Source organism: Mya arenaria, chromosome 17, assembly GCF_026914265.1.
Source record: "Mya arenaria isolate MELC-2E11 chromosome 17, ASM2691426v1".
In the NCBI taxonomy this organism is placed as follows: domain Eukaryota; kingdom Metazoa; phylum Mollusca; class Bivalvia; order Myida; family Myidae; genus Mya; species Mya arenaria.
The window spans coordinates 5,138,571-5,151,232 of NC_069138.1; the positions used below are offsets into that span (position 1 = coordinate 5,138,571).

Here is a 12,662-nt window from a genome sequence, read left to right on the forward strand (position 1 = left end):
TCAAAGACTGAAGTGGCTGTTTATATGGACAACCAAAACCACATGAACCTTATTATTTCCGTGATGTATGGGAAATGCATACAGCTATCTGCAAGGAATTCACTATACATGCAACACACTCAAAGAGTTATGTAGCTTGATGGTCTTGTAACTGAATCTACAACCAATGTAACATCCTAAGTGCTATTGATATTTGAAAACATCGTTATGCCTGAAAGTGAACTTGCAGGAAAAAATGCTACAACGCCGGCGCAAGAATATTTGTAATATATATTTGGCCCTCTTTCTTCAAATTATCAACACAATGAAATCAATATGAGTTACTTTTCATTTCATATTAAAACATGCATGTACAAAAAGGCGAAATGAAATTATAAGCAACAAAAAGAATACAGTCAAGATAGTCACTAGCAGTCATTTACATGGACTACATTTAACTCATTAACATTTATAATGAATATGTCTTCTAGTAGGTCAAGATGACCTGTGACTGATTTCATAATAACTTACATATTAGCATTGACAATGAACTTTCAATGTTTCAAAATATATGACTTATAAATGACAAGATGGACATATATGTCTATGATGGCAATATTCTTTGTAATATACAAATTATGTAAAGAACACTTTCGTATGCTGCTCTGTATGTTCTTAAATGTTAATAATTTCAAATAAATGAGTTCATGACTAATCTTCAGTGTTTATGATAGTTTCGTTGTTCATAACTCTTTTCACCAGGCCGGCTCCATAGTAGTCTATGACATAATCAGAGCCATCTGATGGCTTCACTGTCTGTGTTGCTATCAGTAAAACATCGACCAGCTGCCCAAGAAAGAAGAAACCAAGGGTTGAAAACTTCAATAACCCAATGGCTGGGTACCCCAGATAAAAACGGTCTATCCCAAACATGCCTAGAAATACTGATAACAATAACGCTGTTTCAAAGCTGTAGCCGTTCGTCCATTTGCATGGCACATCAGTGTAAAACCCAATCTCTAAGCCGGTAAAATTGCACGGTTCTCCGTAAGAATTTATACTTTTATCTGGTACACAAACTATTGAAGGTGCTGGTCTACATCCGACTTGCAGTTTCCTCGAGCTGTCACAACCATTTTCAGCCTGTGTATCTATGTCTATCTCGGGATCGTCACACATGTACTGTCCCATTAGCAGGTCGGAGCACTGTCCTAACGAAAATGGTACCGGGGTACCGGTTTCGTCCGCAAAGCAAACTTGGCCCCACACTTCCTGAAGAAATAATGTCACTATTTGGCTGATGAAAAGAACTAAACCTTTTGAGATATCCATTTTCGATCTCAATGCATATTTCTATAATCCATTTACTAAAATATATACGTTTTCTATGATCAAATTCCTCAATGAGTGTCCTTTTTTATTTGACAGTTGTTTGTTTTGATTGGTAAAACTTTAGAGTAGGCTCCCTTGGAAAAAGTAGCTCAATTTGTTTTATTGATTCATGCGCGTATTTTAAATGTTAAAAATAACTTGTACATGATTATTGATTTAAAATTCGTTGTGAAACTTTAACTTTATTCAAACTGAAGTTAAACTCATCGATTATTTTCCTTCAATTTCCCATAAAATCAAGCTATTTCTAGGACTACTTTATTGATACTGAGAAGCGGATGTATTCATCCAGTGTGACGTTTGGTCGCTACACGTGAAAAATAAATGTTTCAAGAAACTAAGATGAATTTCGATTTTTCTTCAAGTGACAGTAGTTCTGGAAGTGAAGAAGATGTCCAAGAGAGTGTACAAATGGTGTTCAATGCAATGAGACAAGAATTGTCTAAATGTTCAGTCAAAAATCCTCAACAGAATGAAAAGTCATCTAAGTTCGCGGGTCGCAAGATCGGCCAACATAGGAGAGTGCTTGATACCTTTAATAACAGTGGTAGTGAATCATCAGGTGATGAAGTGGAAACTATTGTCAATGCAAAATCTTTAAAAGGATCGAGTACTTATTCAACAGAATCACTCGGATATTTTATTGACAAAGGCCCTGTTACAAGCCACAACACTGATCATGTATCAAATAATCCAGATAGTAATGTTGTCTCATTTGATTTATCAAACTTAGAAACGGAACAACCAACTATTCAAATAACTGATAGTGAAGAAGAAGCAAGTATTCAAAACAATGACAATGAAGGAAATGCTGAACATTCAGTCAACGAAGTTGGCAATGCATTACTGGCTGAAATCACTGAGAAGAAAAAGTCAAAAAAGAAAAGGCACAGAACTAGAAATAAAAAGCAACCAAAGAAAAGGTGTGACATGCCGTAATGCGATCCCAACAATAAATACATATTGATCGAAATAAGCACATGCACTTAAACAAACCTGTATACATATTTGGACTTCTGACATGATTAGTTCGTGCATTTAACATAATACGTGTTATTTTTTAGACTTTTAAACTTATGCTAAGACTTTAAAACAAACTCTTTTATAGTCACTAGTAGGGCTTGTTTAAAGCTTTTAGCATTTGCAGTATAATTTTGATGGCTGAAACATTTTTGAGTTGCAATATTGTAAAGTTAGACATTTTTGTAACATACAGTATACATGCCTTCTCTTAACTAATCCATGTCTTTCTATTTCAGTGACGATGCTTTGTCTTCCAGTCTTCAAACAGGGGTTGAGATGAATGATGTTTATGTGAATGTTGATCCTTTCAACAATCCCAAGTCAAAGAAAAATGTCACCAACTACATTAGGCAGCAACAGGAACCGGAGGTATAAATTCAGCTTCACTGACGATCCTACAAATTAAGTATGTGTCAATATCGGTCACTTACAACTTCTGTTTGTCGAAACAGGGGAGCTTTATTGAATTAAAAGCCTTGACTGGTTATTAGGTACTTATTTCTTTTTTTTTTAATTATAATATTGCAGGTTAAGAAAGATTATGTGGAGTCCCAAGTAATCCACTAAAGTGTCTAGATACCAAATGGTTCCGAAATCGGCAAATACATTATTTGTGCAAAACAAGCTTAGAATTTTTTGTCAATATGAGCTAGTTTAAGGCGGATAATATATTTTACATGATTAAAAGAATATTTTGTCGCTGTCTCGGCTGAGTTAAACGGATTTTAAAAGCGCATAAAGGTTTCCAAGTTTGTAATGTTTATATATTTAGCATGTAAAAGTCATGTGATTAAAACAGATACATATACCGATGTTATTTTTAAGTTAACTGGGATTTATGCGGTAGACAAACAAGATTTTAAAATGGAAAAAAAAAACACGCAAAAACTGCTAAAGAAACATGAATGTGTCATTTATAAGCAAAGGGATGTGATACATCATTAAGTGAGATTCAATGCATTGTACACAATGTTATTGATTCAATGTCAGTTTTTATTTACAATTTTCTATTTTCTTGCTTGTGTTTTATCTGTAGTGTAGTCCCATTAAAGACCCTGAGTACCGCATAACGAAATCGGGGGTTTCAGCCTCTTTAATGTCTTACAGCAAACTCATTTTAGAAACAAGTTTTTTCGTTTTCAGATAATGAAGAAGAGTGTCATATCTGATGATTATGAAAAACAAGACTCCATTGCCAGCACTCATGTTAGCATTCGACAACAGAAGAAACAGAGAAAGGTTTGCAACACAAGCGCTAACTATTATACAACATATTGTAATATAAAAAATGTTTCATTATCGATTAAAGCTGCACTCTCACAGATTGAACATTTGACAACTTTTTTATTTTTTGTCTTGGAAAGAGCAAATGTTTGCATAAATATCTGCAAACCAATACAATACACTAAGTTAATGGTTATCTGTAGCTCTGTCCTTACCGAGGGCTGGGTAATATCTTAAAGGTACTCCCTCATGTTTTTGGACCAAAGATTAGTTTTTGTAGGTGTGGCCGGCGCCTATTTTGAAGGTAGGGTCAGCAACTATTTCATAGGTAGTATTGGCTCCTTTTTGAAGGTGTAGGGTCGGGCGTTGTTTTAGGCCTTAAATAAATGTGCCCTTAAAAATATGAATATTTAATTCTCTCCAGGTTGAGCGGGAAAAGACAAAGGGAGGTAAATGGTTCAACATGCCAGCCACAGAGATAGAAGACGAGCGAAAACACGACCTTGAGGTGCTACAGATGAGAAATGTCCTTGATCCAAAACGATTCTATAAGGCCAACGACTTGAAGATCGCACCAAAATACTTTCAGGTTTGTATCGGGCTGTAAAGAACTTAATTATAATACATTTGAAAAAAAAGGCTAGAAATGTGTTTGAAGTAGTTTTAAGATTTCGACGGCCAGATACACTAACTTTATTTGTATTAATAACGAACAATTAGCCTTTAAATAAAAGGGTACTCATGCTGGTCTCCATTATGGCAGAAGGATGTTATAAAAACAGACAGGGTGCATCAGTCTCCTGCATGAATACATTAGCTCTTCTGACCAACTCAGGGAAAACTTTTTGTTCTACTGAATTTCAAATTTTTATTTTTCAAAAAAATTCATAATATCAATTATGATTATACCGATGATTTTCCTAAAATAGACTTTAAAAATGCCTAAAAAACTTAGATTGTACATAACACTCCAAGATTGGTTTGATTTTACAGTTTGGACGTGTGGTTGAGGATCCAACAGATTTCTACAGTTCTCGTATTCCGAAAAGACAGCGAAAGTCCACCATTGTTGAGGAACTCCTGGCAGATTCACAGTTTAGACAGTAAGTTACAAGGCTCAGGCAGCCTCCATTATGTTGTCAAGTCAATTACGTAAGAAGCATTTGTCCAATCAACACCAAATTTTGTCAGAATGATTATGGCCATAAAATCTCTGGCAGTTTCGATAATTGGATAATTGGCCATATTGCTCAAGTCACATAATGGCCCTTAAAATTATAGGAAATACCTAGAATCAATCTTGTCCAATCAATAACTTAAGAAGCATTTGTTCAATCAACACCAAGTTTAGTCAGAATGCTTATATGGATATAAAATCTCTGACAGTTTGAATAACTGGCCATATTGCTTTTAAAAGTCACACGATGGCCCTAAATTATATGAAATACCTAAAATCAATCTTGTCCAATCAACACCAAATTTAGTCAGGATGTTTATCGGTAAAATACCTCTGACAACATTGATAAAAAGCCATTATGGCTTGAGTCACTTCAGAGTTCTCGCCCTTTAATAATAGAAATAGGTCTAGTCTGATCAATAACTTTCGAAGCATCTTTGGCAGATAATGTGTATGAACATAATATTGCAGACAAGTTTGATAACCAGCATTATGGCTCTAGTCACTCCAGGGCTAACGCCCTTTAATTATAGATCTTACCTAAAATTGTTCTTGTCCATTCAATAAATTTGAAATATTTGAAGCTTTTGTCCAATCATCAATAAATAATCACTGAATTATATTTAATATTTGAATATCAATGACATGATATAGGACAAAATAATGTGGCCTTGTTTTCAGTTTTTGCCATTTCAAGGAATTAACAATTGTCTATTAAGGGAAGCAATATGGTTGTAAATATTATTTTTAGTGTTTGCTCATATGCATTTATCAAATTAAAAGACACATAGCCAACAGATTGTTTAAACTTTTACTTGATAAATTTATTTCCTTCCATTTCTTTTTACAAGACATTTTCTGCTAAGTTCGAAATTATAGTTTGTCTACTGGTCCAGTTTCTGTTTTAATCAACCAATGTTCCTCAATAAAATCAATAACAGCTGACTGCTAATTTTTCAAAATAAATGGAAGGCAATTTTGCCGGTAGATAAAATATGATTTGGAGCACTAAAATCAATGATTATAGGTATTACATTGATAACATTTGATGTTGTTCATTTTCAGATACAACAAGAGGAAATATGAAGAAGTGCAAGAGGCTAAGAGACTTGGAAAGGGGCCGTATAAACACATGAAACGGCTGAAAAAGAGGAAGCGCTAGATGTAGAGGGGCTGTATAAGAATAATAAAACTGTTAAATGGAAAAGGGATGTATAAACAAATGAAACTGCTGAAAAAACTAAAGGATGAATCGATTGGCGCTGTATAAGAAATCATTTAACTGCAAAAAAAGTTATATACACATGAAACAGCAATGTTTTGGAACATCTCGGCCATCTTAAACAAACTTGGATGTATATTTATGGTTTTCAATTTCAGAATTCTTAACATTTAACTATGCCGTAAGTTGATTGCTAAGTAATTTGAATTTAACAGTTAAACATTAGGGCTTTACTCTTAGGCATCTTAACTATTTATGCAATGATACACTTGACTGGGAATCAATTTGAGCTTTGCAATACAGATAACACGTTAAAACACTACAATTAACTATTGGTATTGTTATCAATTTTACGAACTACTTTTACTGATGATATCAATAAAAATGGCTGAGTAATTCCAATTAATGAAACTGCTGAAAAAGAGATATATGCAGAGGGACTGATTTAGAATTATGAAAACTGCAAAAAAATTGCATAAGGGAGTGTATTAACACATTATATATATATGGAAAAATAAATGATGAACACTTGATTAACTTCAAAAATTGAGTATTGTTGTTGAATATGTGTTTTGTTTAAAATTTGTTGCTGTCATTAAAGATGTAAAATTTGTTGCTGTCATTTAATATGTAATGTCTACATTAGTGTTGAGAGCTACCCATTGCATAGCACTGCCATGCAGCCCCGTTTAACGTCCCTCCTAGAAGACAATTATTTCGTTTTCTTAGTGGTGAGGTGTAGAATTTAACGCGCAACCCCTGGGTTCGCAGACAAGCCGGCTCCAACTAGGCCTGTAAAAACTTCTGAAAAAACTTATTAGACATAGAAATTCGAATACATCATGTATTGCATTGAAACTTTATAAACAGGCTCCCAACCATTCAACCTTCAGAATTAATCAAGAAAGATAACTCTATCTTTTATATTATATCATTTTTGCCCCATTATTATACGACTTAGAAATTCTGGTTAAGGTTTGCATGTAAGCACACATAGGTTAATATCTCAGCAACTACTTCATGTAATGCATTGAGACTTTATACAATGGTACTCAACCACCCAACCTACTTGAATAACCAAGTTAGATAACTGCATTTTGCAAATAGTGGCACTTTATTATTGGACTTTTGCATGTAACCACATTCATGTTAATATCTCAGCAAATGCATCATGTATTGCATTGAAATCTAATCTAAGTTTACAGTGATCCATGTTTCGCCAAAACTTTTCAATCTTTACACTGAAAAGCGGTGTGATAGTCGAGCGCGCTGTCTCTATGACAGCTCTTGTTCTTAAACAGTTTAAGCTATAAAACATTAATTTTCGAACGGAAATATGAAAATCTACGATCTCATTTTTTGTCAGCATTCTTATATCATTGGTTTGCAGATCTATATTAACGCAAAAACATGCTCTTTCCAAGACAAAAAATAAAAAAAAGTTGTTAAAATGGTCAATCTGTAAGAGTGCAGCTTTAAGTTAAATTTTCATTATAACTTTACTCTCATTTACCTAAGGGAGGTCACCGCGTATGATATAAAAAAAACAAATAAGTATCCTTTAACCTTTTTTTGACATTAAATTAATAGTTGCAATCACATTTTGCTGTTATTATAACATAAACATTACTTAACACCGTAAAGTTTAGAAGGGAGGCAACTTTGAAATTCGATACATTTGCTTCCGGGTTTTAAAAGGCGTGGCATTATCTTCCACTCTGTCGCTTAGTCAGGGAGAGATTATTTGTATTTTCTTGTCGGAACATATTTGGTAAGTTTTTTGAGATGTGTTTTATGTAAAACTTTTGCCTTGATTGATGTAGATACCTTTCTAAAATTGATAACACGACGTAGTTTGAGTGTAGTTTGGGGGTAGCTACAATAATGAGCGATCAGGGATACTTTTTTTTATTATTTTGATATTATTATGTATCCCTGTCTCGAGTCTGCCATAGTAAAAAAGGTGGACTAAATTTGGGGGTACCCGTAGTTTGGACATTTAAATCACAGGGGGCAGTTGCGTTGACATGACCCACCCTATGGCCACACCCACTTCCTAAATAAAATCATAATAAAATCAGTCAAAATTAAAAAAAATCAGACCCAAAATTATGTTCCAAATAATTTTGTTCTTGAAAAAGACGAGGGGGTGTGGCCATAGGGTGGGTCATGTCAACGTAACTGCCGCCTGTGATTTAAATAATAGTATTTGTTGTTTAAGTGATTATGATCGATCTGATTGAAAAACAATTATTTTAACAAATTATCCTTAATGTTTTAACCATTATCCTATAAGCGGTCGCCAGCATTTTTAATGATGACTTTTGAACGTGTATACTATTGATTTCAAAATGAAAAAAACCATGAAAAATGCATATAATGGTGTTTGACTCGTCACAGTATGCCCAATATAAAGCTTGAATGTTCTATTGATTAACAGTTTTTATGCCCCCGAAGGTGGGCATATTAAAATCGCACTGTCTGTCTGTCCGTGTGTCAGGCTTAATAACTCGTGTCCGGGCTGTAACTTTCTCTTGTGTATGGACATATTTTAAAATAACTTGCCACATGTGTTTGACATACCAAGACGACGTGTCGTGTGCAAGACCCGTGTCCCTACCTCTAAGGTCAAGGTCACACTTTTTTTACAATGGAATGCTGCATATAATTTGAGATAGTGGAATAAACTTATAAATTGTATACATATTAATATGAAATAGCACAGCTTTAGCCATTTTTGTGTAATATTGGCCAAAAAAGCACAGATTTGCATTTGTTTCAGTAAAAAGCACAGTTTTTAAGAAGAGCTGGGGGGTTTTAGGCAAAGAACCTTAATTTTTTCATTGAAAAGCACACTTTTTGTGAAAGGCAGTTTTTTTGAGAAACCCACAGCTTTAGCGCACAAACTATTTTCAGTAAAAATCAAAGCTTTTGCGAAGAGATGCATTTTTTTTACTAGAAAAGCAGAGCTTTTTAGTGAAGAAGCTTTATTTCTTTTATTCTCGAATTTGAGAGGCTGTCAGACCCTGGGAGCTAATTTGAGTGGCCTTATTAGACTAACAGTTTATCAGGTATCAGAAAATTAGATATCGCAGATCTAATTTTCTGAATTCCACTTTTACAAGTAAATTTTTTATATATATGTGTATTGATTTCTTATGTATATTGAACTGAATAAATATGTTTAAACTAAGGTGGAAAAGCATTCAAAATTGTGAGTCCAGGAAACTTGAATACGTAGTTATTTTTTACAATGCTATCATATTTCCCACGGCTTTTTCTGCCCATTTTGGGAAAAAGACCCTAGACATTTTGGGAAATTGGGAAATTTTACAGTGAAAAGAAAAAGCTGTCTAGTCTCCTGTGAATTAGGAAATGATTTAATATTAGTTTATTTTCCCTTTAAAAGACCCACAATGGCTGAAATATCAATCCTTGGGGTGTAAATATCTATTGCAATAAATCATGACAGATATTTCATATCTCAGAATGTGATGAAAATCAATGATTTCTGAGTTCAAGTACCAAAAAAACTTCACATCACATAATTTATTAGGATGTTGAAAATGAACCAGTACAGGTAAAAAGAATTTCTAATTTGATTGGGATTTTTTTCTGAAGATTGGGAAAAATATCTTATATTTTGCTTTGGGAATGGGTCTGATAGTCGGACCCGTGGGTACTATAGAAAAAGCCCTGTTTCCTGTTATTTACAGATTTAATGCAGTTCATATTGTAGATTTTCATGGATCTGTTTTACACCAACTCATGCCATGAATATGCTGTCTGGCCTTTGAATACTTTTTTAAGACTTTCTTTTGCACATTTTTCAGGCTAAAATGAGTACATCAGCTGAGTTTGAGAACCCCGAAGTATTCAAAGAAGCACAGGCCTCTGTTAGGAATGACTCTTCGGAGGACATGTTTGTGATTGTGTCGCACGTGGACAATGATCCTGCAAAACTTCAGGTGTTAAAGGTCGGACAGAATGTGGAAGAAATTAGAGATTACATGGACAGTCAACAGGTGATTATTTGTTTGTTAACTTTTGAATTTTGAGTTTCAAATATGTTTATTTAATTCATATGATTTGTGATGATGTAATAATTATAATATAGTCTCTCTGGGGTTGCCCTCAAGATAAAAAGCATGTCATTTCTTGAAATACCAATTATACCATACTATGACTTGCATTAATTGTGTGTTGATATTGTCTGACTTGAAATATAATATAAGATCATGGCACAGATTGACTTACGATATTATATCAGTGCACTTCTTGTTGCAGTTTTATAGCTGAATTTAAGCCACAAAGTTATTTTAAAACTCTAAGAATTATTAAAGTTTTCTTCAACATTCTATTTCCACAACACAGAGTTGATTGACCTTATAAAGGGTAACAATATAAGGTATTTGAAAAGTATTGTGTTTGACGACTTCTATAAGAAGTTTAGGGCTTCCATTTAGAATTTTTAAGAATATTTTTTTCCACTATTTTTAAACTAGTATGTTAAAAATCAAATAATTTGCAGCTATATCTTGACAAATTTACAGATTTATGTTATAATTATTCATTTTTTATTTAAGTCTGATTGAAATTGTGACATTAAAAGTAATATTGACACCATGAGGTTTTGATATTTTGAACTTCCAAGCTTTTAACTTATGAAGTTTTTGTACTTCCAAGGAATTAAGTTTGGAAGTTTTAACCCATTTCTAGGGAGTAGTCCAAACTTCCATTAATGGAAGCCCTAAGTAATTAATGTTAACATTCGTGCCTTGCAAATGGGATCGATTGACGGACAATGATTCAATTATTTAGAAGGCTTCATATGGAAAAAAATGACTGCTGAAATTACAAGCTGTGCCTGGCATATGGACTAAAAATAATTATGCCAATTCAATGGTTAAAGCAAACGAGAAAATATACGATAATTTGAGTGTGTCTTTTTACTTTAAATTTTCTCTTTTTCAGGTCATGTACGTTCTGGCCCGATACAAGAGCACCTATGACATGTCAACCACGGTCAAGTTTGTGTACTTCAGATGGTAAGTTTGTATTTCTTTGTACAAGTTGCAGATTGTAATTTTTTTATTAGTTTTCAAAATAGTTATAACATATTGGCTTAATGATTAAGAAAGGGTAGAGCGAGCAAAATAAGTGAACCTATAATGACTTATAAGTTAAAGTCATTAAGATTTAACTTAATATGTTTTAAATGTCTAAGGCCTTAAAAAAATACATTTTGTTCGGGTAACCTGACCCTTCCTATGAAAAAGGCGCCTACCCTACCATTTTTTTGTTTGTTTTTTTAAGTGTGTATTAAAATGTAGTTTAAAACCTTGAAAGCTTTATACAGAAGATACCTTTAAACCCTTTCTCCAATGATGACAATAACGTTCTTATATAACGCATAATAAAAAAAAAAAAAAGCCTACCTACCCTACCTGTTTTTGAAAATGATGTAACCCTAACCAAACCAATTTTTTTTTTGCCCTTAGAAAATAAAAGGTTAAAATCTTATTGAATTAGGAAAAGCAGAGTAAGTTGACCTTATTTCTTAGTCCTTAAGATTTAACTTAATATATTCTAATATTTTTTTTATCGTAAATGACTGATTATAAGACACACTTTTTTCCCTCAGAAAGCGATGTAAAAAATGCCTGCCTCTTTCAAACAGTAACAAGCTTTTGCCATTTTTATGTATGAGGCTTTTTCGTCTGTTATACTGCGAAATCATTAATGTTCGTGGGGCATTAATGTTCATGGTTTTCGTTGGTTGGGTGATCCACGAATTCAAGATCCCACGAAATATTAACCATTTATTTCCTTTTTCAATTGCCATGTTATGTACATACCCTAGTTTATTCAATACAGAGTCTGCAGTATACATTGTAAATATCCGCCTAACTGTATATCTTACTATCATTGTTTTGTTAATATATTATATCAGCCTATAACAAATAATAAACCAAATCATTTTAATGTGTTTTTATGAACCAAATGACAGAAGCATGTGCCTTAACATGTGCTGTTCATGAAAAATCTTTAGGTTTACAAGATGTGAGTGATGATCAGTGTCGGTTCTTGATTTTATTTCTTGAATGAAATAATTAATCGATTTCATTAGAGGTTACTGAGCACCCAATCTGACAATGAACAAAACAAAGCGTTCAATATACTTATTAAACAAAAAAAGTGTGAATAAATATTGAAATGAGATGATATTCAAAAGTAATTGAATTTGTAAACATCAGCTATCTTTAGGGATTGTTTACTCAAATATACAGACCTTCCTTTAGTTTGCAAAATTCTTAATTGGCATTCAATGGCTTTGTCTATCTGTATTAAGGATCAGGGTACATCTTCTTTTATGACCTTAATTTCCAATTAAATTGATAATTGACATGGATATATGCACTAATTGGCATGTCATACCACTTTTAAACGAGTGTCATAAACCGTGTGACGTAGACAACGGAAATTACAGGCCAGCGTATGGAGATAATGCAGACGATCTAGAATGATCGCTGTTTTAATTTTTTTTTCAATAATGAAAACCACGAATTCAAGCACCCACGAAATTGTAATTTTTCGGCAAACCACGAAATTTCATGCCAACGAATATAAATGATTTTACAGTTT

The 12,662-nt window shown here is 33.2% G+C and overlaps 3 protein-coding genes across 3 annotated transcripts in view; 2 read left to right on the plus strand and 1 right to left on the minus strand.

The window, feature by feature from the left end:
- Positions 1–252: 252 nt before the first annotated feature.
- LOC128224631 (TM2 domain-containing protein CG10795-like) lies at positions 253–1,442 on the minus strand. The gene has a single exon (XM_052934555.1). The coding sequence runs from the start codon at positions 1,309–1,311 to the stop codon at positions 691–693; it is 621 nt and encodes a 206-aa protein (XP_052790515.1). The 5' UTR covers positions 1,312–1,442; the 3' UTR covers positions 253–690.
- A 233-nt stretch (positions 1,443–1,675) lies between these two features.
- LOC128224629 (deoxynucleotidyltransferase terminal-interacting protein 2-like) lies at positions 1,676–6,629 on the plus strand. Its single transcript, XM_052934553.1, has 6 exons — positions 1,676–2,294; positions 2,631–2,763; positions 3,538–3,633; positions 4,043–4,207; positions 4,612–4,721; positions 5,861–6,629. Exons 1-6 carry the CDS (start codon positions 1,696–1,698, stop codon positions 5,955–5,957), a joined length of 1,200 nt encoding a protein of 399 aa, XP_052790513.1. The 5' UTR covers positions 1,676–1,695; the 3' UTR covers positions 5,958–6,629.
- Positions 6,630–7,649: 1,020 nt separating this feature from the next.
- The window catches only part of LOC128224630 (uncharacterized), a 28,802-nt gene continuing 23,789 nt past the window's right edge, over positions 7,650–12,662 (plus strand). Inside the window, exons 1-3 of the mRNA XM_052934554.1 lie at positions 7,650–7,788; positions 9,851–10,042; positions 10,992–11,065. Of these exons, the coding sequence (XP_052790514.1) occupies positions 9,857–10,042; positions 10,992–11,065 (260 nt within the window). The 5' untranslated portion in view covers positions 7,650–7,788; positions 9,851–9,856. The remainder of the gene's footprint in view (positions 7,789–9,850; positions 10,043–10,991; positions 11,066–12,662) is intronic.